This window comes from Cyprinodon tularosa, unplaced genomic scaffold, assembly GCF_016077235.1.
Source record: "Cyprinodon tularosa strain WSP-4 unplaced genomic scaffold, ASM1607723v1 ctg87, whole genome shotgun sequence".
In the NCBI taxonomy this organism is placed as follows: Eukaryota; Metazoa; Chordata; class Actinopteri; order Cyprinodontiformes; family Cyprinodontidae; genus Cyprinodon; species Cyprinodon tularosa.
The window spans coordinates 1,927,293-1,952,892 of record NW_024039640.1 but is presented as its reverse complement, the minus strand read 5'-3'; the positions used below and the strand labels follow the sequence as shown (position 1 = coordinate 1,952,892).

At 37.3% G+C, this 25,600-nt stretch overlaps 1 protein-coding gene across 1 annotated transcript; it reads left to right on the top strand.

The window, feature by feature from the left end:
• Positions 1-574: 574 nt before the first annotated feature.
• mpzl3 (myelin protein zero-like 3) lies at positions 575-25,600 on the top strand. Its single transcript, XM_038273352.1, has 6 exons — positions 575-780; positions 6,196-6,362; positions 13,716-13,926; positions 19,120-19,276; positions 22,818-22,881; positions 25,477-25,600. The coding sequence occupies exons 1-6, from the start codon at positions 711-713 to the stop codon at positions 25,552-25,554; spliced, it is 747 nt and encodes a 248-aa protein (XP_038129280.1). The 5' UTR covers positions 575-710; the 3' UTR covers positions 25,555-25,600.

Sequence of the window (25,600 nt, the reverse complement as noted above, 5' to 3'; positions counted from 1 at the left end):
GGATTAAAGTCAGAATTATGGGATTAAAGTCAGACTTCTGAGAAAAAAGTCAGAATTTCCAGAAAAAAAAGTCAGAATTCTTAGAAAAAATTTCAGAATTTTGAGATTAAAGTCAGAATTCTGGGATTAAAGTCAGAATTCTGAGGGAAAAAAAGTCAGAATTCCTGAAAAAAGTCATAATTCGGAGATTAAAGTCAGAATTATGACTTTTTCCCCATATTAAACTGAAATAATCAGTTAACTTTTTTTTCAGGGGCCATAATCCTCTTCCGTAGAAAATGCTTTATAGCAGCTCGAAAAAATAATATATTCTGCTATGCTGATTTAAAAAGATGATTTAAAAACACAGGTGACTTTGTTTCCCTTTAAAAAGAACTTTGAGTAAACTTGAACTTTGAGTAAACTTAACCAAACCACAGTAATTCCAGTTTTATGTGACTATTTCCATCTTCCTTCTAAAACACTAACTTTTGTGTTAAACCTAGAATCTGACTACCACCATAAGTTTTTTCCTCGTTGTTAAAGTAGTTTCGAGTTGACTGCCTCCTCTCTCCGAGTTGAAGCTCCACTTCCTGATCCACCTGTCCGACAGGTAGACAGGCGGGGACCAAACTGACTCATGGGCGGAATTTTACTCAACTTTTGACGCAACTTTGAGGATTATTTTTTTTTAAATCGTCACGGAAAGGGACCCTCCTTTCATACCAATAATGTGTCGAATGGTCGCAGGACAAACGGCCCTGAATGTAGTGCTGTTGCTCTATTTGTTCGGCTGTTTCGGTGAGTAAACTGGGCCTCGGTCCGTTCGGCTGCCATGTCGCAGTAAATATTTCAACAGCCGAAAGGCGAGCTGTTTCTACCTTTCTACCTAAACTCAAAGAGTTAGCCGCCTTAGAGGACATTAGTTGCTTTTGGTATCGCGTTCATACCTATAATTCAGGAGGCGTTTTTTTTTTTTTTTTTTACATTTAAAGCTGCCTGTTTGAACCAAGTAACCATAAAACATCATAAGTTTGTCTTTAAAAAGAACATTTCAAAGTGTCCGGGAAGGGGGCGCTTTACTTACACGATTTGTTGGATAAAATGGAACATTAAACACGTATTTAAATATAACTGGTGGGGAAAAAAGCGTTATAGTGAGTTTTATTAGTGTGTAGTATTATATATATTCTCCTTTATAGGCCAAACTTTGGCGTCTCTACATAAAGCTGGATAATGTTTTCAAATGCTGAACTGATCTATTTCTTGGAGAAGCCTTTTGATTAAATAAATACCCTTTAATGTTAGGAGATATGAAATAATTTAACAGTCACTGAGTTATAGGTCTGATTGCTACTGTATGCAGGGGTGGGTTTAGGAAATTAGGGACCCTAGGGAAAGACAGGCAGGGGGCCCTCTGGATTGAGAAGATGACACATAAAAAAAGACCCATTATACAGATAGAGAAATTTTAATAGAATAGACATATTTAGGGTGACGAGATTTGGGTTTCTGAAAAGGAGGACTGTTTCAGGGTCAGGTTCGGTACCTCAGTCCCCCGCTGGCTCCCTGTTTCGACTATGTGTTTGCACTGTAGTCGACCAAAATGGTCTGAAAAGAAGGACATGTCCGGATAAAAGAAGACTTCTGGTCATCCTAGACATACCTTATTTGTTCTAGGTTTTGTCCCTCTCTTCTTGTCCCTTTTCTTGTTGTTTTCCTCTCAATGTTTTGTACTCAGCTGACTTTTCATGCTTTCTCAAAAGGAAAGTGTTTTTTTCCAAGCACTAAGCTCACTTAGCTGATGCTCCTTCCTGTGTTTCCAAAAAGGTGACTGCAAAAGTAAATAACCTGGTCCTTCTTTTCGCTGTAGACAAGCCATGATCTGCTTCTCTATTCTCCATTTTTCATTTGGATGAAATAATAGCTGCATGAATCATGACAGAAGACAAGATGGAGGAGAGCAGGAGGCGGGGTTACCAATCTACTTGCTCTGGAGAGCAGAGTTCGCTGCTTTTATATGTTGTCACCAAAGTCTCCAGTAGAAAAAAGTCACTTGATTTGGCGCTAGGCACTTTTTAGAAATAAAAGTACTAGAGGGGTCTGAAAAGTCACTAAATATAGCAACAAAGGCGCTAAGTTGGCAACACTGCTCTTTGCATTGTTTGTTTTCAAATGGTTTGCTGCTGTCTGTTTGGACCTTTCTAAACATGCGCTGCAAATGGACTGATCCAATATGGTGGACACTGAGGGGGGCTGAGACACACTTAATATTATAAGCATCCTGATGGCATTTTAGTGAAAGGATTTTTATCAAAAACTTAATGTGTACAAATAAGGAATAGTGGTATTAACCATACATGTAAACAGAGTTTTATGGGGCTCCCAGGAACTTGGGGCCCTAGGCAACTGCCTAGTATTGCCTAATGGTAAATCCCCCCCTGACTGTATGCACTGTAGATGACTTGTTTTATGCTGCTTCTTTACAATAATGTGTAATTATTTCCACAATATTCATAATAAATGTTGCTTAGATATACTGATTAGTCTTTTCAATTAGTTTTGACGTGCTGCTCTCCCTTACAACAGTGGTTTTTAAACCATGTCCTCAGGACATACATGTATTAGATATTTCCCTACAAGTCCAATTGGATACAGCCATTTTTGTACAGAGAGCAGTGGGACGAGAACTGGGGGAGATTCTGGTTTAGGATGTCTGTGTTGATGGCGGAGCTGACGTCGACGAACAGGATCCTGCTGTTCATCCCTGGATGTTCCAGATGTAGGATGGAGTGCAGTCGCAGGTCAAATGCTCATCTGTTGACCTTACCTGGTTATTAAACTCCTTTTGGTCCAACATGGAACATGTGATGTCTCTCTAATCCTTCCATACCAGTCATTTAACTCTGTAATGATGACCTTCTTTGGGACTGGGAGGGTGATGTAATATTTGTAGCATGAGGTATAAAAGCTTGTTGAAAGTCTGAGTGAAGGTGGAGGCCAGTTGGTCAGATCATCATTCAGTCGTGACAGGGAGGCACTGACAGGGTGTTGAACTTTCCTGGTCTTTTGATGCTGAGAAAGTTTATTGGTTAGTAGATTAGTTGAGTAGTTTTGGCCATCCCAGTGGCTTGTAGAGGAAAGAGGGTTAAAGGAGGCCGAATACACATCCAATGCATATTTTTGTTTGATAAACAAAAGTTTGAGTATGAATGTTTTCCAAGACACTGCAGCCACAGGGGTTGTGCAGTTACTGTTTATAAAATCAAATGGTGATTGGAATCAGGAACTGCCAGTTGATATAAAGCATCCAAATGATTGTGGTCAGATAGATCTGCAGCGTACGTGCATGGCAGCCTCCATTCTTTCAGTGAGCTCCAGGCTAGCTGTGGCCTCCATGAGGTTTGTCCCCATCAGTGTGTGACTGACTCTATGTAGGGTGAAGCGGTTTCTATTACCCTGACCTGAAAAAGTGCTATATAGGTATCAAAATTCACCATTTAAACCGTACTGATTGTTACTTTATGCAAGACTGTGTTAAAGGAAAGCTCCAAGTTTACATCTTTAAGCTTTTTCTCCCTTATTCTTTCCTGAGAAGAAATCACTTGAAGAAAACACTTTAAATGACACTTTATAAGGTTTGTGTATTACATTTCTTTGAAACATGACACCAGGTTTTGAGAGAAATTGTAATCTTACTCAGACTAGATCAATGGCTCAGATTAGAAGGCAGCGCTTACCTCCGGGCTCACTTCTTTAGAAAGTCGGCCCAGAATTCCAGTTAAAGAAGCATTTTATACACAGAGCCTGCCACATCATCACATTGCTACATCATACACGTTAGTAAAATGAGGAGATGATCACTGGCCCCAGTTATATCAAAAATAATACAGTGTTCTGGGTCAAGAACACTCCAAATGCATAGTGAGAGAGCTCTCTGAGTATAATCTGCTTTGTCCATAAACTCCCATTTCATTTCCAAATCTTGTTCTAATTAGATAAACTGCTTAGGAAATTATTAGCTTTAGCACATAATAGCCAGGTTTTATTAGGGTTTGACAAGCACATGCATTAATCATGAAATAAATCCTATCCGTGAGGTATTTCAGGAAAAATCATAGACGGTATAAAATTCTAATTAGGATCCCTCTCTATCTTTTTTGACTTCTCTTTTTAGTTTTTCTTATCCCTTCAAGACCCCAAAATGCCCAGACAGTTGGTGTCAGTGTGACGATAACTAATGATCTGCCAGACTTCCTGTGAAACCTCCAATTACCACATTATCCGTGTCCATCATGTCGCTGAGGTCTACAGTGTTTCCCTTAAAATGGGCCTCTGCTTGATTTCATCTTTTAAGAGGAGACCGTTCTGTTTGTGTTATTTACTCGCTCACCCTGTGGTCTTTGTAGATAAATCTGATTCATCTCAACAGCTCTCATATCTACGGAAGAGAATTAGGGCCACTGGAAAAAAAAAATGAACTGATTTTTAAATTTAATTTCAGTTTATTATGGAAAAAAAAGGTCAGAATTCTGACTTTAATCTCAGAATTTTGGTTGGTGGAAAATGATGGAATTAGGCAACTTTTTACCTGCCCAACGGGTCCTCTCATTAATGGAGGAGCAGAAGGTCATTAAAACAAGAGAGCTAGTCTCTAAAACAGACATGGCTATGGCTTGATGCTAACATGCTTGTTAGCTGTCAGAATTCTGAGAAAAAAGTCAGAATTCTGAGATTAAAGTCAGAATTCTGAGATTAAAGTCAGAATTTTAAGATTAAATGTCAGAATTTTAAGATTTAATGTCAGAATTTTAAGATTAAATGTCAGAATTCTGAGAAAAATGCCAGAATTCTGAGATTAACTGTGAGAATTCTGAGAAAAAAGTCAGAATTCTGAGAAAAATTGTTTTTTTTTTCCATATTAAACTGAAATAAAATTTAAAAATTAATTAAAAATTAAAAAACTTTTTTTTTTTCAGTGGCACTAATCCTCTTCCGTACATGTCCTCTCTTTGGGCTTGGGTTTTCTTATCATGACAACTGGAGTCCATTAAAACCTTTGGTGTCCATCTAAGATTGGCTTAATTTATTACAGGCTATTTGCTCTTCCTTATTTCAATGGAATGACTTGGAAATGCAAATATATTCATCAGAAATGGCAGCTCAAAAATTAGTAATGAAGCTAAATGAGTTGCTACAACAAAATTTGAGAGAGAAAAAACAGTTGGTTTCAACAGGATTTTCATAAAGTCGTATTAAGTTTACCGACTTTAAGTTTCCTAACCTTCTCTACAAAACATCTGATGTGAGGTTTCTTTGAGTGTGTCTGGTTCTCAACTTTATTTGCAACAATGCCTGTCTCACTCATCGGGTCATGGCGAGCACAAAACGGTCTAAAACTGGAAGCAAACTGACTTTTCTCTCAGTTTTTTTGAAGACTTTTCGACATTTATTTAGGAGTATTTGTCAATTCTGTCGACTTGTACTACTACAATCATCAAGTGCTGATGTTTTTAAGCCACATGGAGGTCCATCCTCCAGCACATTCCAAGTCTGGTGCAAATCAAAACCTGCCTGCTGATCTATAAGGTTGTTGGAGTCACCACATGCATGCATCAACAAGACTCCAAGATGAGCTGAGTGGGAATTACAGCCTTCTGAAAAGCAACTTTTATGAAGTAAAACCAAAACAAAATAAAAGGCTTCTTCTCTTTTTTACCAAGTTCTGCGATTTTAGAGCATAAATCTTATGCTGCGAGAGCGGAGAAGGAAAGGTGGGCTGACCCAAAACAACACATCTTTTCTTGCCCTAATAGTAGCAACAAGCAAGAAGCAAAGTTTTTGCTTGACACCCTTCATATCAAAGACCTTTCATGTGCAGATGTTAAACAAGCTTGTCGAATGCAATAAGACAATCCTTGCTGGTGAGAAAGTGTGGCCGCTAATGTGGTTCCATTAAAATAAAAAGTTTAGATGTTGGGCTGTCAAATGATTTTTTTAAATTATTTTTTATTGCAGAGGCTTTAAAGGTAATTGCTGTTAATCAGTTACATTTGCATGTTGAAAATACTGTTATGTATATGAAGGCAGTTTTACACTCATAATGTAGAATATTTAAGCCTTTAATGGGAATCGAACTAACCTTTTTTATTTAACAAAAAGTGGAATTCAGACCAACTAAGTCATCATTGTGATCTTGCATAATTTCATCTCCAGGCCTTTCCCAAGTTTCCGGCATCCACGTAACCACTCCAGCAGAGGTCCATGCATCTAAAGGGGATACGGTCATGTTGCCGTGCACATTCACCTCTACAAGCCCACCAACCAGTAAGATGTCTGTTCACTGGTCTTATAGACCACTGACCGGTGGTCCACCACTGGTGGTGAGTATCTCCCAATCCATGTATGCATTTCCTTTGAAATGTCCTTGTGTTAAGTCTAATACTGAAAAAAAACTGCTAACATCATGTCTTATACCAGGATATTGTGAATGTTGTGCATGTTGAAAGTGCAAACATGGCAGAAGATAAAACCATGGAGGTGTCTTTATGTTAACAGCATAATTTAAGTAACAATATAATGAAAATATCCTTGTGCTAAAGACTCTGGATAATATCCAGTAGAGCTGAACAATTTTTTTTTTTTTTACAAAAATTACAGTTTTATTTCAATTTTTTTCTGCACTACCCCCGAAGTTTGAAGATGTTTCATCCCAAGCTTTTAGTTTTTTAAACCTTGCTTGCCCAGGGTCCATTGTTACAGGACTTTATTGTAACCATGGTGTTAAAAAGTGTTTAGTTTTACTTTTCTGTGTGGCAACAAACCAACTTGAAGCATTTTAGCACAACCTAAAGGCCTAGGGATCTATTTATCACTTAAAAATTACTTTAAAATCACCGACATTCGCTGAAAACGACCCACAAGTGTTGCCGGCGCCATCTTTGTTGTTTTGTACACATTCTCGCGGGATTTGAAAAAGCCAAAGTTTAGTTTGAAAAGAATGTGCAGGAAGGATTGAAAAGCAGGTTAACACGGTAATGTAGGCTTGGGTTCAAAGCCACTTGCCCTTTCACATTTCATTTGCCCAGAAACAATTTTTACTTGCCCAGTATAATGTTTGATAAATATAGTTCCTAATATTCATTGTTGTGTATATATATTAATGAAACATGTTTGTGATTCAGCTCTTGGGGAGAGAATTCATTTTCAGCGAATGGCAGTGATTTTAAAGTAATTTTGAGTGATAAATAAATTTTTTTTTTTGCCATCATTGCCCTCATGAAATCATGCAATTTGTACTCTCCCGACAATAAAAACGACTTGCCCCGGGCGATCGGGCAATGGTTAAATAAATAAAAGTACTTGTTGACGGCCTTAAAATGATTTCTAATAGCATTAAAAGAACATTAAAAACAATTAAATTAGTGTTACTCATTCCTGTATAAACCCTGTTTTTGCAGACACATCTCTGTGCTGTGCATTTGTTCTGTTAGTCTCATGGTCAAGTTTTGTCCAGGTTTTAACATTTCTTTCCACTGTGTGTGTAACTCCAGGGTAAATGTTGGCCGGTCAGCCCAGCCCAACCACTTCCTTTGCAATGCTATTGTGGTCTTGTTTGAAATGAGTTCAGATTCATACACCTCTAACCATAACTACATTCAGTCCTTTAAGCCTGCTCACTTTAAGAGAAGATTCACTCTCCAGTGCACCACATAATCTAAGCAGCTCCATTGTACTTGGAGATAGCCATCAAGTGTGGTTCCTTGTAATTGCATTTGGACTGTGAGATTCTATAGTGTGGTAGCTGCAACAGTATATGCTGCCATTTCCTATAGGAGCACTCAGAGTTAAATGGAGGCTAATGCATTGCGGTTCTGCTAGTATAGAGTGCTGTTCCCTGGGTCATTGGAGACCAAGTCGTCTCCACTTAGGATTTAGAAGAACATAAGAACATACAGCTGTTAGTGAGTTAGAGAAAATAACACAACAATCACGTGTTTTTTTTTCTATAAGTTTTTTTTCTCTGTATTGCAGCTGAATCCTCATATGACCGACCGATGGTACCGTCAACAAGTTTGACATTTTTCTGGCTAAACCCTCAATTACTTTCCACCCAATTTCATTAGCGTCTTTAGTTGGTTTATTGGCCTGCAGGCCCCTTGCTGTATATCAAAAAGGGAAAAGGCCATGAATAAGCATGTGAAAACCTCTGTCAGAAAATATCAATTTGCTGCCAAAGCTTTAGTGTCAGTCAGCATTGCTGCAGTGCTTCAGTGGCCTGCATAATTACCTCTGTCTCAAAGAGACAGAAAGGCTGAATGAACAATCAAATATTTGTTAAAAATGCTGGTCATTGGAGTATTTGTCTGTTGATCTCGGCTTATGAAAGCCTCTCCAGGCTATAAACACCTGTCTTGCATGATGGTAAAATCTCCAGGTGTTCCCAGTTGAAAACACTATAGTAGTCTTATCAGTGTCTGCATATATAAAGGTTGGTACTTTGGTCTCTTTTGCTTCCATACTGAGCCGTTTCCTGCCTCGTCCCTGCTTTCTGCCATTCATATTCACGACGGACGATTGGCTTTATCAGTCCAAGCCTACAAGTAGTCTCTTGGAAAGCAGAGATTATACAAACACACACGGTTGTAAAACCATAACATTTATCGGTTGCTGTGATTGTGCATTGTTTGCTTATGGCATTATGTGCTTTTTTTATTGGGAAGCCCTGCGCAGCTACGCTTGTTGACACTTTCCTCAGTCGTGTGCATGCTTGTGAATGTAAATATAGTCCCGAAATGCCACACGGTAATAAAATTGTTGTGATCTTGATTTCATCAAACTTATGCAAGAAGGCTCATAAAGTGTGTTAGAATATGTTATTTAGAAAAGGAACTACTGGTTGTTTTTATCATTTTACATCCCTTTTGATGCTTCTGTTAGAGACACACATTTGTTTTTAACATCCTGTCCAAATATTATAAGTTTGTTAATATAAAATAGTAAGAAATGTATCATTATTTCTGAATTAACATGGTGTTCATCAGTGAGAGAACTAAAATGGTAATAGCAGGGTGGATCTGCTTTCAAGCTGGTGCACTGCAGTTTTTCCCAAAATCAAGATTTCATTTTTTCTTCTCCACAAACAACAACAACACATATGTTCGGCTTTGTAGTTTTATTGTTTTAGTTTTTTATGTCTTTTATTGCTCTCATGTCCAGAGTCCATTGTCTGGGGACTTTACTCTTGAGTGGAAGTAGTGTTCACTTCTAGGTGGAATGCATTATCTGCCCACTAGCTGAGACTCTGTCTTGCTTTCTGTATGGCTGCAAACCAGCTTTAAGCATATAAGTGCCACCTAAAGCACTGAATTTAATATTTATCTTACAATATTCAAGTGTTTCTGTGATTTGGAAATCAAGACTTTTAAAATTGAAATGATTCGGCGAGAGATTGTGGTGAGCTTGACTCTTTGCTCGTAGGCGGGGGCAGTGAAAAGTTCCTGTATTCGAATCCAGGCTTCAGGTTGATTTGCATGGAGTTTGCATGCTTTACCTTCTACAAGCACAGGTTCACTTTGGGTGCTCTGATTTCCTCCCACAGTGATTGTTAGGTTGATTGGTGACTGCACTGCACTTTGGTGTGTCTTTGCACAGTTTAAGCTGTCAGTCACTTACTTAACTTACTTCTTTATAAAGACGTTTTTGTTTAAACTAATTCATATCATATTTCAGATATTTTTTCATCCATCCATCCATCCATCCATCCATCCATCCATCCATCCATCCATCCATCCATCCATCCATCCATTATCTTACACACTTGTTCCAATAGGGGTCACGAGGGGTGCTGGTGCCTATCTCCAGCAGTCAATGGGCGAGAGGCGGTGTACACCCTGGACAGGTCGTCAGTCCATTGCAGGGGAACACAGAGACACACAGGACAAACAATCATTCACACACACTCACACCTAAGGACAATTTAGAGAAGCCAATTAACCTAACAGTCATGTTTTTGGACTGCGGGAGGAAGCCGGAGTACCCAGAGAGAACCCATGCATGCTCAGGGAGAACATACAAACTCCATGCAGAAGGACCCTGGGCCGGGTATCGAACCCACTGTGCCACTGAGCGGCCCAGATTAATTTTTTCTTCTGTTTTCATTCATTTATATAGCTGTATGTCTGCAGTTTGGTCAGGTTTTTTTTGAAAAAGGATTGTTTATTTTTTTTTAAATCCCAAAGTGATCTAATGGATAAATAAAGGTCACATACATACTGTACATACATAATTGGAACAGTGTTGGGGCTGAAAACGATGACGTTTCAAATGCACGAGTATGCACAAGTACATATATTGTGAAACGGCCAAGAACACTCAACTTAGAATGTACAAAATCATGGATGCTGTTCTCCTCCCTCTTTATCAAGCATGCGTCAGAGCAGACTTGTGCATTCTTCAGAGTGACAGCTGTCCCAGCATGCACTGCGGCAGCAGAAGCGGCTACTAGGGCGCGCTCACAGAGCTCAGAGTATTAAGTTAAAAGTTATCTTTTCTGTTGCCGTCTCATTTTACAAAAGTACGTTTTAAGATCACTTGAGGCGAGAAAATTACACTTTTAAGCTTAAATATATGCCCATTTACGGATTTAGTGTGTAATTAAAAAAAACCCAAAAGTTCCTATGTTGAGAGGACCGATGCTACAAGGGAATTTTCCAGGCTAAGCGCAGCCAGGGCTAATGTTAGCCAATCTGCATTAGCCCTCTCTCGGCATAGCCATGTGTGAATAACCGCTGGCTCTGATGGGATTTTATTTTTTTTGCAATACGTTCATTTTAATTTTGTTTATCTGATTGTGTTAATCATTATTCCCCCAATAAAGGAAAAACACAATTATTTATTATCTATAGACTGTTATTAAGAGGAGGTGAAATGCAGCTCCAGAGTAGCTTTGACTGTGGTGATGTCACAGGTACGACTCGTTTGCAATTGACCCAGATTTATTCTGCGAGCTCCCGTTCTCCCCTGGTCCAAACTTTCCTATGTTCTTGTCAAGAACGTAATTTATGAGAACACGAGTCCATACTTGTGTTCTTATGAACTGAAAAACGACCATGAATGTTCTTTTCACACAGTTAAATTTTCACATGGAAGTTTCTGATACTGCAGGTACTTTATATTAATTAATAATATTAATTAATAACTAATAATTTTTATAAGACAATATTATTTTTTCTATTTACCTGAATTCAACTGTGGTGTGGTTCTAAGCTGAATGTCTTAGCTAAAGGAAAAAAGTAGCGCAGCAGGAAAGCACCCTGACAGAGTTTATATCCTGAGCTTTTTTCATTCACCTCAGCTCTAATCAACTAGACATAAGTAGTGATATTTTAATTACATTAGAGAGGAAAGATACGATTTTATACACCATCATTCATTTAATGGGCTTTATGATACGAAAGGGATCCCAAATGATCGAAAATAAACAATTAATGAAGTGCTTAAAATAGTTCATAGGTTCTGCAGATCAAAGTGCTTTTTATTCTATCCAGAACGTGTAAACATGGCGGCCATCTGTTAAGATATAAATTAAGAGAAAGGAAGTATGGAGAAATGAAAAGTATCTGTTCTCCTTAGAGAAGGCGTGCTAAGAATTCAGGGAGGAGGTCAAAGATCAGGCTCTCATTCCTACTCCCGGTAGTGATTATGTCAGCTGTGCGTCATCCTTCCCGTAATATATCACCATGGCATGTGTCACAGGTAGCCGACTGATCGTTTCCGTAATTAACTTTAACCCTCCCTTAAAAATGCTGCAGCACAGAGCTGTTTACACTCTCCTGTGGATTCATCTTCGCTCATATTGGGCAGCTTCTATTTCCGATCAGCAAACTGGTTAACGAAACTAAGAATCAAAAATAAAACATTCAAACGATTCCGGGACAATTGAAAAGTTAGAAGCGGTTCTGATCGATTCTTGATGCCCAACCCTGATGCATACGCCATACGCTCAAAGACTGCTTGAGAAAGGCAAAAGATGGATGGAGGGAATGTAAAAATTCTCTTTGTATTTCAAATTGATTTAATTGTTCATCCCTATATCCGTTTTCAATGATTTAGGCCCTATATTCACGTACCGTGACTACAAAGTTCTACCAGTAGCTCACTCTGGTTGCTCTCTGATTGAACTATAGCAACCTGTTGGCTTATTATAATTCATTTCAGTGTCTTACACTTTGTTTGACTCAAGTTGCTAGTAAACTTAAGGCTTCTCTGTCATTTCCTTAACAAGACCATGTGACCGTAGGCAGGTGCATGCAAGTAGTAATAAAGGAAGTAATGGAGCAAAGCAATTCAGGAAGGTGAAATGGAAACAAATTACTTTCTGTTTGTAATCCTTAACAAAATTCCGATTTAAAATTTTTTTTTTTATACATTGACTCGGTGTGAGGGACCGAGCCAGTCGAGCATGAGGACAAAGTGGTGATTGTCAAGAAACTGGGTTTTATTACCCCAAAATAACAATAATCCAAACAAAGGTTTCAGGCCCCTTAAAAGAGGTCAAATGAAGAGACTAAGGGCAAAAAAAATATCAAATTCAAACCTCAAACTAACTGAACAAACAAAAACTGACCTGACACACAAAGGGGACTTAAATACTGGCTGATCAGACCAGACTGACACACTGAGGAAGAGGTAGGGAGAACATCTACACCAATTTAACAAAAAATAACTAAACAGTTAGCTTAAAGATTAAACTTAAATAACAATCATTAAACAAATTAACAAAATGAGCAAATCACAAAAGTAAGAAAAAGAAATTATGCAACATATTTAAAATGTTGAGTCCATGGTCTTCCCCCAATAGTGGAACTCCACATGGTACCACCCAATCAGTCCATGATCATGTCAGCCACATTCTCCCAGTTGACGGCACTCCCACCACAGCAGAAAAGAAAGCACAAAGTATATTAAGCATTTGACAAAATTAAATATACAAAAGTTAACCGAATGTGCGCGCTACAATTGGAACTAATGTCTTCAATATTGTCAAAATAAACAAACCAATATATTTATGCTAGTGTGTATTAAAACTTATGAAAAAGTGGTTGTGTGTGGGGTTACTGACCATGTGACCATCACACTCGGAAACATAAATTTTGCATATTACCTCTCTTTGTTATTTAAATCTATTTATATTCATACCTTTATTACTGCTTCTGTATTCCAAGACATCTTTTCCTGTCGGTCCCTCCACCCACACGTCCACCTTTCTCATCCTCTGAATGTCGTTAGAAGAGGTCTTGGTATCATGGAGTGGTGACTCATGGATGAAGTTGTAAACAAACGTATTTGGTAAATGTCACCCCTAGAGTAAAATATTGTTTTCTAGATATTTGCTGAATTCTCATACAGTCATGTAGCTGTTTGAGAGTTTTAGTCATATTTTTGTAGCTTCCATTATGAACATTTCCACAGAAAAACAATATCCCACCACCATCTGCTTCGCCTAACAAGTTAAATTCTGCTGCTATTCCTCCTGTTATTTGCAGTGAATAAACAAACTGTGTTTATAAAGGGTTTCAGGTGTTATTTTTCTGACAGTAGATTAATAATCTCTCATTTTTCCCCACAGCTCTTGAATAAGATCATGCTCAGTCTTAGCTCAAGTTTCACTTTATTTCAACGCTCCTGCTTAAAAAAAACCCAAGAAAAATATAATTTTTTTTTTTCCATTGCAGTTTTTCCACTTCTCCTCTCGGGCATATTACCAAGAGAGCGGTCAGTTTGCCGGCCGTATCAAATGGAGGGGGGCCCCGGCACGTGGGGATGCCTCTCTCTCTCTGATCAACGCCACTTTGAATGATAATGGGACGTACATATGTGATGTCACAAACCCTCCAGATGTCTTCGGGCCGAACTCTGAAACTGTTCTCACAGTTACACCAAAAGGTATGATTGAAAGTCTTTATATAGGGATAGAAACCTCTCTCCTGTTGCCTTTTGTTGTTTTAGCTCTCAAATCAACATTATTTTATTCATTGCAGATCATTTATTTATTTTATACTTTGTTTGTCATAAAGTTCCCATTTACCTGTACGTGCTGAGAGGCAGTGGCGGTTCTAGACCAAATGTACCAGGGGGGCCAGGAGGCGGCCAGCGTGTTTTCATGTGGGCACAGAAAAGCATGAAATAAAAAACGGGCCAAGGGATTCAAATAAATAAAGATAGCTGCATGAAGTAAAATTTATATTCAATTAGGTTTCATTAAAATTCTAAATGTCTTAATAGGTCAATATACACATTCAGAATTTAGGAATTTTACTAGGGGTGCATCGATAAATTGGCCGACCGATTGATCGGCCCCGATTTCCTTAATTTAGGGTGATTGGCGATCGGCCGATATTTACATATGAAACCGATCTTAACCACCAATCTATTTACCTCCGCGAGTGTCTTAAAATCAGTTGCTATTCCATATTTTTTCTGATCTTTTGTTGAAGTTTTGTTATTTGAAATGTAAAAAATCAAAAGACCAATGTTGTAGTCTTAAGTTTGTTTTATTTAATTAATATTTATTATTTAATTAATTTCTATGTCAACGCTCTACCTCATGGGCAGTTAAAACAAGTTTATAATGGTTCAAGGCTAATGTTCAAGGGCATGTTTTTCAAGAAAAGATTGTAACATTGAAAGTGAATTGCGATCTTGTAACACAGTGTTGGTTATAGCAAAAAAATGAAATCGGTATTAACCAAAAATCGGAATCGGCAGGTCAGACTTTTTAAAGATCGGTGATCGGAAATCGGCCAGAAAACTGCAATCGGTGCACCCCTAAATTTTACTTTTTTTTTTTTTACTTAATTTAAGTTGAAATTACAGTTTTCTATAAAATCTGAATTTAGAATTGAAGAAAAACTTTTAAAATTATAAAAAAGTTTTTTTTTTAAATTGTTTTGGAAAAAAACATTTACCAGATGAAAACTGGGATCCTATCTCAATACCACTTATGATATGTTTTTAAGCAGTTAATACAACAGAATTTGTAAAGAAAAAAATAAAATAGATCCAAAGGATCTGTCAGTAACCATGTCTGTTTCAGCGCATATCATCATTAGAATTTCTTTGAGTATTATGTCTTCAGTACAGCGGCCATAACAGGGGCCAGGACTTGATCTACAGGGGCCCTGGCCCCCGTTGGCCCCTGTTTAGAACCGCCCATGCTGAGAGGTCAAATACGTCATCAGATAGGAGATTAAGGCAAATATTTACACAGTTGGTGTAGCACTGTTATAATGTAAACATTTTCAAATTTAACATGGTTTCTAACTGAGTTTAATAACTGAGGTGAGAATGTCTGCAGGTATAAGAGGTGGATGAAAGTTGACTTTTATGATTATCGGTTAAGATCTCTGTCATGTGTTTCAGCAGCAGCAGCAGCGCTGCTAAAACGTATTTATGTCCACTATAGCAGTGGGTAATAATTAAATATTAACATATATAATTTTATTTTACAATAGTGATATCTAGGGCTGGCTGTTTTCGCCAAAGTCCTTAATCGATTCGATTTTGATTCATACAGTTCTAAATCGATTTATTTCGATTCGATCTGTTTTTACAGTAATTAAAAAGTGGTTTAACTTTGTTTCAAAATACTCATTTATTTTATTTTTTCCTGTCATATTAAACATGAAGTGCAAACTTGTAAATCAGACAGTTTAAACTTGAGATGTGAACAAGAATGTCTCAAAAGGGCAAGCTTGTTTGTGAAAAGTGAAAAAGTGAAGCCTCACTCGAGCGAGCAGACATTCATGAGCTGCATTATCTTCAATGCACAAACCATATTTGCAGCGTTGTCTGTAACAACTACAGGGTGTTTGCTGGTCAGCCTTCAGTCAATCTATTGGCTATATTTGCAGCTGTCTGGCTTGAAGTAATCTTGAGTGCATCCTTCCTGCTCATTTAAATGTGAACGTCACGCGCGTCACTATTAAACTAATCAATCTCATTGCCTAGACATTTTTTTGCAGAAATGTAAAGGAATCGATCGAAAATCGATTAAATCGATGTTTTACCCAGCCCTAGTGATATGGGATTTCTGATATTCTAATCTACATTACATGCTGGGATCACAAAATTTTTTACTGATTGACATTCTGAGTTTTGCAGTTTTATGTGTTTTCTTGTTTAAAGCAAATATTTCTGAGATGCTTTCTTGAAATTTTATAAACTTAAAATAAAATAATTGTAATATGTTTGTGCAGGATTCTGTTAGTGGCTTTTGTGGCAGTCTTTGTGAAGCTTTTATTTTGTTAAATGGTGTCAACCAAAAATAAGAATATATGTCATATATGTTTTGGTCATATCGTCCAGTCTGAAAGCAATTTCCAGAAGATCTTGGCATATAATCTGCAGCCTTTATTATTAAGACTTATTTATGTTTTTTATCTAATAAAGTAGTGATTATTAAAAAAATACAGCTAAGTTATAAGTTTGACGTATGCTTGGATAAGTACTACTTTAAGGTATAGCTACAAAACTGTACTGAACAGGTTGTGGCTTGTACGCCATTGGACTTAACAGCAAGTGTTTAGCATTACAAAACTTATAAGTTCTATGCCTTTTACCATTTTTGACATTTTTTTTTATAGTACTTTAAAATAAAATATGACATGGAAAAAATAAACCCTGTTAGAGAATAAAGGCTTATTTGTTGTTTGTTAACCAGAGGTAAATGGAGACATGTCCATATGTCTAAATAGAAAATATATGTGGGAAAAGACATAATGGAAAACCTTGCTGCATACAGGTGCTGGTCATAAAATTAGAATATCATGAAAAAGTAGATTGATTTCAGTAATTCCATTTAAAAAGTGAAACTTGTATATTATATTCATACATTACATACAAACTCATATATTTCAGATGTTTATTTTGTTTAATTTTGATGATTACAAATGACAACAAATGAAAATCTCAAATTCATCATATCAGAAAATTAGAATATTGTGAAAAGGTTCAAAATTGATGGCCCCTGGTGCCACACTCTAATCAGCTAATTAACTCAAACCACCTGCAAAAGCCTTTAAATGGTCTTTCAGTCTAGTTCTATAGGCTACACAATCATGGGGAAGACTGCTGACTTGACAGTTGTCCAAAAGACGACCATCGACACCTTGCACAAGGAGGGCAAGACACAAAAGGTCATCGCTAAAGAGGCTGGCTGTTCACAGAGCTCAGTGTCCAAGCACATTAATAGAGAGGCGAAGGGAAGGAAAAGATGTGGTCGAAAAAAGTGTACAAGCAAGAGAGATAACCACACCCTGGAGAGGATTGTGAAACAAAACCCCTTCAAAAATGTGGGGGAGATTCACAAAGAGTGGACTGCAGCTGGAGTGAGTGCTTCAAGAACCACCACACACAGACGTATGAAAGACATGGGTTTCTGCTGTCGCATTCCTTGTGTCAAGCCACTCTTGAACCACAGACAGCGTCAGAAGCGTCTAAATAGAAACAGGACTGGACTGCTGGTGAGTGGTCCAAAGTCATGTTCTCTGATGAAAGTAAATTTTGCATTTCCTTTGGAAATCAAGGTCCCAGAGTCTGGAGGAAAAGAAGAGAGGCACTTCATCCACGTTGCTTGAAGTCCAGTGTAAAGTTTCCACAGTCAGTGATGGTTTGGGGTGCCATGTCATCTGCTGGTGTTGGTCCATTGTGTTTTCTGAGGTCCAGGGTCAACGCAGCCACATACCAGGAAGTTTTAGAGCACTTCATGCTTCCTGCAGCTGACCAACTTTTTGGAGATGCAGATTTCATTTTCCAACAGGACTTGGCACCTGCACACAGTGCCAAAGCTACCAGTACCTGGTTGAAGGACCATGGTATCCCTGTTCTTAATTGGCCAGCAAACTCTCCTGACCTTAACCCCATAGAAAATCTATGGGGTATTGTGAAGAAGAAGATGCAATACACCAGACCCAACAATTCAGAAGAGCTAAAAGCCACTATTAGAGCAACCTGGGCTATCATAACACCTGAGCAGTGCCACAGACTGATCGACTCCATGCCACGCCGCATTGCTGCAGTAATACAGGCCAAAGGAGGCCCAACTAAATACTGAGTGCTGTACATGCTCATACTTTTCATGTTCATACTTTTCAGTTGGCCAACATTTCTATAAATCCTTTGTTTTTATTGGTCTTCAGTAATATTCTAATTTTCTGATATGATGAATTTGAGATTTTCATTTGTTGTCATTTGTAATCATCAAAATTAAACAAAATAAACATCTGAAATATATGAGTTTGTATGTAATGTATGAATATAATATACAAGTTTCACTTTTTAAATGGAATTACTGAAATCAATCTACTTTTTCATGATATTCTAATTTTATGACCAGCACCTGTAATGGTGACAGTATCACACTATGGTGATGTTTTACTTCAGCAGGTACGCTGAAGCATCTCTGGGTTAAAGCTCTATGGGGCCATTTAATAGGAAAATCTGCTAGATGCTGCAAAAGACAGTTTTGGAGGCTAAACTTCCATCTGGATAACGACCCTTATAACAGAGTGAGAAGTTTAATGGCTCAGTTAAAGTCCTGATCAAATACAAGGCAAAATTTAATATTTCTTTTAAGAGATCACTTCTGTTTTCTTCCAAGCGGACTCAATATGAGCTATTTTCCTAAACAAGAACACATTATCATCCAGATTAGCCAAACTAGTTGATACATATTCATTAAGAACAAAAGGAAGAGCTGCTTCTAAACTATTTAACTCACTGTCCAGGATACCAATGCCTGCCACACCTTTCAGATTTTAATTTGTAGTTTTTTAAAACAACATATTCATTTCCTTCAGCTTTACAGTTACATTGTTCTTCTTTAGTATAAGATTCCAATAAAATATTTTGCAGTTTGTGATGAGTATGAATTTTGCAAGGCAAAGTATTACTCTGCACATTTATAATAGTTTATTTTAGAATAGTAAATTTATTAAAACTTTTGTCTGAGGTTAATTTCTCTTTAGGGTATTTGAGGGTTGTAATGACTTTATATCCTTACCGTGATGTCCTGCATACCTGGTTCTGACACCATGTTAATATGGACCTAACAGCCCCTAACACTCTTGCTCTCCTCAGCACACACCATCCGCTTCTCCGATGTTGCCGTCCTCCTCGCTTTCATCCTCATCCCCTCTGGCCTTCTCACCTTCTTTCTGATTGGACGGATGTTCTGTCCCAAGAAACGGCGCAACCAATCCAAGGCCTACAGATCGCCCATAGAGGTCACAGAGGGGTGAGTAAATTATTCTACCAATCACTGATGTAGCTCTCTTGGGTATAATGATAGTCGAGTCAGCCTTTGACGGGGATAGATGCTACATCTGGATTGCTAATGCCATGAAGGTTAAACAAGAACTGAGGTTTATGTTAAAGATTTGGCTTCAGGGAGGTCATGCTTCTTGGAGGAACGTGCTTTGAATCAACAGAGTCTATGATTGTTGATCTACGAAGTGGTTTAAAGAAGTAGTGAATCCTGCAAAGCCAATGGTTCGATGCAACCAGCTGGGTTTCCTTAGAAAACCTACAACTCAGTCAAATCTGTATGATTTGATTAAGTTGTCTCTGTAAATAGCCTTAGGATAGATGTGTATATATATAAACTGAATTTAATTGAAAATGGAAGGCAATAACTTCCTTATTTTAAAAAAATACTCTTTTTGTTTGTAACTCCTTTATTGAGGAATGTGGATTCTATGCAACTGATGGCATGTTAAATTATCCATTGTTTAAGTTTGTCATTATTAGTTTGGCTGTTAGGTATATCAGGGTTCCCGCGGGTCCTTAAAAAGTCTTAAAAGGCATTGAATTCTTCAAAATAAAACTAAGGCCTTAATTGGTTTTCAAATGTCTTAAATCAGTCTTTGGTAGGTCTTAATTTTTAAAACATCATAAATAGGATTATTTTTATTACGATTTATTTTTGTAATCTAAATAAAACATTAAAACTGACAATTTTTTTGTTTTTTTTTGTTAGTTTTATAGAAAAAAATAATAATAATGGCTCGCCATTATTGGTTCCGTCCCGATAGCGGAACCAATAAAAGTGTTGTTGCGGCCGGGACATTTGGGAGATGCAACATTTACTTTTTGTCTGGAAAATATGAGCAAGTGTAAATGTAACCAAAATTCGCTCCAGCCAAGAGTTTTCTCCATGGCTAAAACCAGGGAACATACATGAGGCTCAGTGGATTTTGTGCAAGAAGCGATTCAAGCTCGGAACGATGGGAATCAAGGGAGTGGAGTCGCATGCGAAGCGCGAAACACAAAGCATCAAAATCGAGTTACAGAGAAACAGCCGGTATTTCTCAGTTTTGTTCCACCCTTGTCTCTGCAACGCCTCCACTTATCACCAAATCAAACATACTAAGAAAAAGATATAAAGAAAAATAGCTGCAAAAAAGACTTAGCACTGGTTATGTTGGGGCTTTAAAACTGATTTGTTTTGTTCCCTGCTAAAACAAAGTTTGTGAATTCAGTTAAATAATTGTTAAAATATATCTGTCATTTGTGTGTTTTTAGCTTTCTTCCTGTATGGGAAGCTTTTCAAAATTTGAAACATTAGTGCAGCGGTTTATGTTATAATAAACCTTTGGGTTAAATTGTCGCAAGCGGGTTTTTCTTGTTTCTTGTGAATTTGGTCTTAAATTTTATTTCAAGTGGCATTAAAAAGTCTTGAATTTAACTTGCCTTACGCTGTAGGAACCCTGGAGATTTAGTTGCTTCTTTTTGTCAGGTTTCTTCATCTTTGTTTTGCCTGATGTGCAGCAATGCTCTTTGCTTTTCATTCTATGTCTAAAGTGGAATACGCTGGTTTCCTCAGTGATTAGAAATACCACAATTTGAAGATATCAAAATAACTAAGATTTCCAAAAAATATCATTATCTGATTATCTTTTTATTTAAAACAGAAGTAAAAAATCCTGTTTATCTGGAAATTATTGCATTAGCTATGATGAAGTATTGTGTGTTTTCTACACTTGAATTATACACCTTTTGATGTTTGCAGTCACCTCATTGTCACATATTAGTTGGTCAAATGGATAATTGGGATAAAGTGCAGATAGCTTGGGGTTCTTTGCATAAACTATACACGGAACATCAAGTTAGAAACATTCAATTGGAATGATGGGTGTAGTGGCGATTGTTTGTCAAACCAAACATCCAATAAAGTTCCAATAAGCCACTATAGGCACTGGGGTCACGTTTTCTTGACGCAGATATTCTTGTAGATATTCAGTTGATTTATTTCCTATATTTTTGCAAATTGCAGAATTCAATGCTCTGTCACCTATCTTGCACTGGTAAAAACCCATAGGCCCCTAACCCAAATGCCTGCTGGTCCTTACCAGGCTCCTACATTTATAGTAAGTGGACCGCCCACATTTCTTCCTGTTTTACATAATAAAGAAAGAAAAAAATGATAAAACAACAAAAAATAAATGCACAAAATTCAACAATTAACCTATAAATAAAGTCTGTAAATAATACTAAAAAATATATAAGTTTAGGAAATTAACACAATTCAAATGGATAAAGAATAAATAGCTCCAACAATGGGAATTACTTGGAAAACAAGGGTGGTTTAAATAAATAGTTAGCGGGAAATGGCCTCACTATCCAATATTAGTCTTAAATATACCTTCCAAAATTAATGTTTACAGTTAATTACCCTAAATTCCTGTTAAATACCACAGAAAATTCCAATTTTGAAAATTCATAGTTCGTTCCATCCCTAAAGCTCTTTTGAGCAAGGCGCAGTGTTTTCTCATTTCCCAAAACAAAACCAGTTAATCTTCAGGATCTAAAGCCACAGACTCGAGCCGGAGGGAATGCTAATTTTGGAATAAAAAAAACACAAGAAAACACACAGTTCTGTACTAAAAGTGCTGTTAGGAGTCACCACATGACCGAATGGATTCCCAGCATAAAATGGTAGCTTTTAAAGTACTATTTAAACCCTTCTGCTGAACGCTGCATTCCTTCAAAAGTTAAACTTTCCTTTTCTACTTAATCATTTAGTCAGAGCACAGAGCAGCAGCTTTCCATCATTAATTTGTCGATTTAATAACTTTTGAATAATAGATGGCTTTTTTTGAGCTAATAATTCACTTGTCTTCAGTTGACTTGAGAACTGAAACCTTTATAAATGCAGATTTAAACACTGAGTTCAAGATTCAGGGCTGCAAAGTGAGCGATACAGACTTTATAAGCAGGAACAGGTTCACTTCTATTATCAGACATGCATGTTCATGATGTAAACAGCAAAGACCATCCAGCATATGCAGCACTCATGGCTGCAGACCAGCGGGTAAGCACTAAGCAGCAAGGCTTTCAAGCACATCGGTCTGCAGGGACTGACTCGCATTTACAGGCAATCCCTCCAAGAATTACAGCTTTGGCGTTGATGCATTGGTTTCTTCTCTGGGATGATGACTCATAAAAACAGATATTTTGTCATTTTATACATTTATATAGTCATTGCTTGAATTTTTCACTTTTGATAAAAGCTGTCTGAGTGTATTATTTACTTTAACTTGTTTTTTTGCACTGCTAAGCTACACGTTTTTTTTGCTTCAGTATGAAATTGATAGGAAAGACAGAAACCATGACAAAACTCAGCTCTGGGTAAAAATCAGCTTTAAATTCATTTGAATGTGTAATAAATCTGGATCATTCAGATGCAAACATCAGGTTGAATCATGTGAGGTGTTGACATCTCTTACTGTTTGCTGATAATTTCCACTAACCACTGCTGTGTGTCCTCTATCCATCAGAGATGATTATGCCTACCACCAGACGGACATGAGGAGTGCCACATGCTGTAGCCTATATCTACTGGTACGTTTTCAACTTTAACAACATACATTTCAGGTCATAAATAAAATAAAAAAACTATAAATACAGCTATGTCTACCTTTTAGGAAATTTATATTACATAACCTGGTTGTTTGACAGAGTTTGAAGTGTGAAATATTGATAATATATATGTGTCTGTATTTTGACTGAAACAATTAATCTGATTAATCGATTATTGAAATAATCAACTAATTCAGTAATTGATTAATTGTTAAATGGAATATAGAGACGCTAAAACAGGGGTGCCCAACCTTTTTTAAACCAAGATCTACTTTTGAAGTTGATGGCATGCCGAGATCTACCAAGCCAAACACAAGAGATAGGCAGTATTTGTTTTTTATTTGCACAGGTGGAGAATAAACAGTTAGTCCAACAAACGGGGAAATGACTAGTTGTGTCAAAAAATAGGTTGCAAAAGCAGAACTTAACTTTTAGGGCCGGATTTATCAAGATCCAATTTTGCGTGCAGTAATTTGCGCTCGCAAACTGGAATTTTGCGCGAGGGGCTGAACCATGGTTTGTGGGTGATTTAACAAGAGCGATTGCGTAACTGGTGGCAGGTGCAAAACTGTTAGAGACGCCCTATTTAAATGATGGTTTTGCGCGTTTTGTGGTTTGCGGCAAAGTAGTTTGTAGTTTCTACAAACTAGTGCATTAAGAAATTTAAATCTTACAGTGATATGTAAAGAAAAAACTTTGGCAACCTTTATTCCATAAGGTGGTATGTGGCTGAATTTCTACTTCACTGCAGTAAAAAAAAAAAAAAACAACAACAAAAAAACAGGTGTTTTGTATTGGCCTGTAGAAAAATGCACATACCAAATGGCTCACAAGAAGTGACTGTGGATGAGATTACGCATCCCCGCAGCATTGGCATGTTGCTCCACAGGTGCAGGGGGACAACCCCGACCCCGTCAGACAGCACTTCTGAAAAACGAGATTGGGAGATCCCAGCTCTCGCTGCAACCGTACGCTGGAATGACCCAGATGCAAAAAAGTGCAATGTTGCAAGGAGTTTTGTGATATCTGGTATTGCGTGGGTCCTCCTTGTGGCTGGCTCCAAATCCATTCGGAGTTCCCCCAACAGATCCAAAATGTCAATGCTGGATAAACGACATGTTTTGATGATCGTTTCCTCGTTCATTCCATATATATTCACACGGAGTGAAAAACTGCGTTCTCTGCGTCTCCTTGCTTCATTTCCATGTCTCCTTCTTGCGACAATAACCGCTGCCATGTGTGCGCAATTACGCATACAGACCATTTGCACCTTCTTTTGAAACGTGTTGAATATAGAGTCAGATACCGTTAGCAAAATTGTTTTTAGGTTTGATAAATAGCTTTGCGAGTGCTAAATTTATATATTTACATGTACTCCTCCCACAAGACGCACTTTTGCGTGTAAACGCCCCATATTGCATATTCATTGCAGAAAAGGTACTAAATGGATAAGAGGCGCTATTTAGCACGATTTAAAGACCAAATCATTTTAGCATGCTGTTGATAGATCAGTTTGTACATTTTTTAGCGTGCGCAGTGAAATAGCTCACGTTTTTATACACGTAAACCTTTGATAGATCCGGCCCTTAGAGTCTAAAACATGTCTTAAGCTGACACAGCAACCCAATCAGAGCAGCAATCATACCAAAATTATAGGGATGCACGATATTGGGATTTTGGCCGATATCCGATATTTTAACACTCATGTAGCCGATAACCGATATCGATACCGATGTTAAACCTGGACAAAAATAAGTAGTCATTGAAAATAGCAGTTTTATTATCCACTTCTGACACTTTGAAAAATAATATACTCAAATATATTTTCATATGCTGATATCAATATTGATTTTTAAAAACGCGGTATGGATCTATTTTACTTTCAAAATCTCGTGAAATTTCATCGTTCTGTTACAAACTCTCGTGATATTTGGAAATTCTTGTGAGATTTTGTTAGTAAAATAGATCGATACCGCGTCAATATATCAACATATAAAAATATGGCAAAATTTCGTGAATTTTCGGGGGATTTCGTAGCATTGCGATGACATATTGCAATATTTCATTTGTAAAAGAGATTGATATGGTGTTTTTAAATGGCAATATATCAGCATATGAAGATATTGTGAAGTTTTTGAGGAAGAAGAAGTAGTAGTTTTTTTTTTTTTCTGTTTTTTTTTAGACTTTAGAAACTCAGAAGCTCATCAAATATCGGGTTAAATATTGGTGGGGTGGCCGATGTCTGATATTCAGTTTTAAGGCCGATACCGATAGGGGGGCGACTATATCGTGCATCCCTACAAAATTATTTAAAAAAAATGTTAAAATTTTGCATTTAAGATTTAAAAAAAGCATTTTTGTCTTTAAATATGCTCTATCCAGAACTCTTCAAATGGAAAAGTTTTGGTTTTAACTAGTTTAATTTCATAAAAAGTATTCTTAAAGGGTCCTTTTGCTATCTGATTATTAATCAAAAGAATATTTTACAGATTAATTGATTTGCTAAATAATCCTTAGCTGCAGCCCTAGTCTGTATATAGAATGAATTAATCTGTTCCTTAATGTGGTCTCTTTCAGGACTCTGAGGATGAGGAGTACTACGATGAGAAGAAGAGGCCTCTAAGTGATCAAGATAATGCCGAGTCTCAGTTCTAAAAAAAAAAAAAAAAAAAAACTCCTGTGTTGGATAACTGGAGGCCCT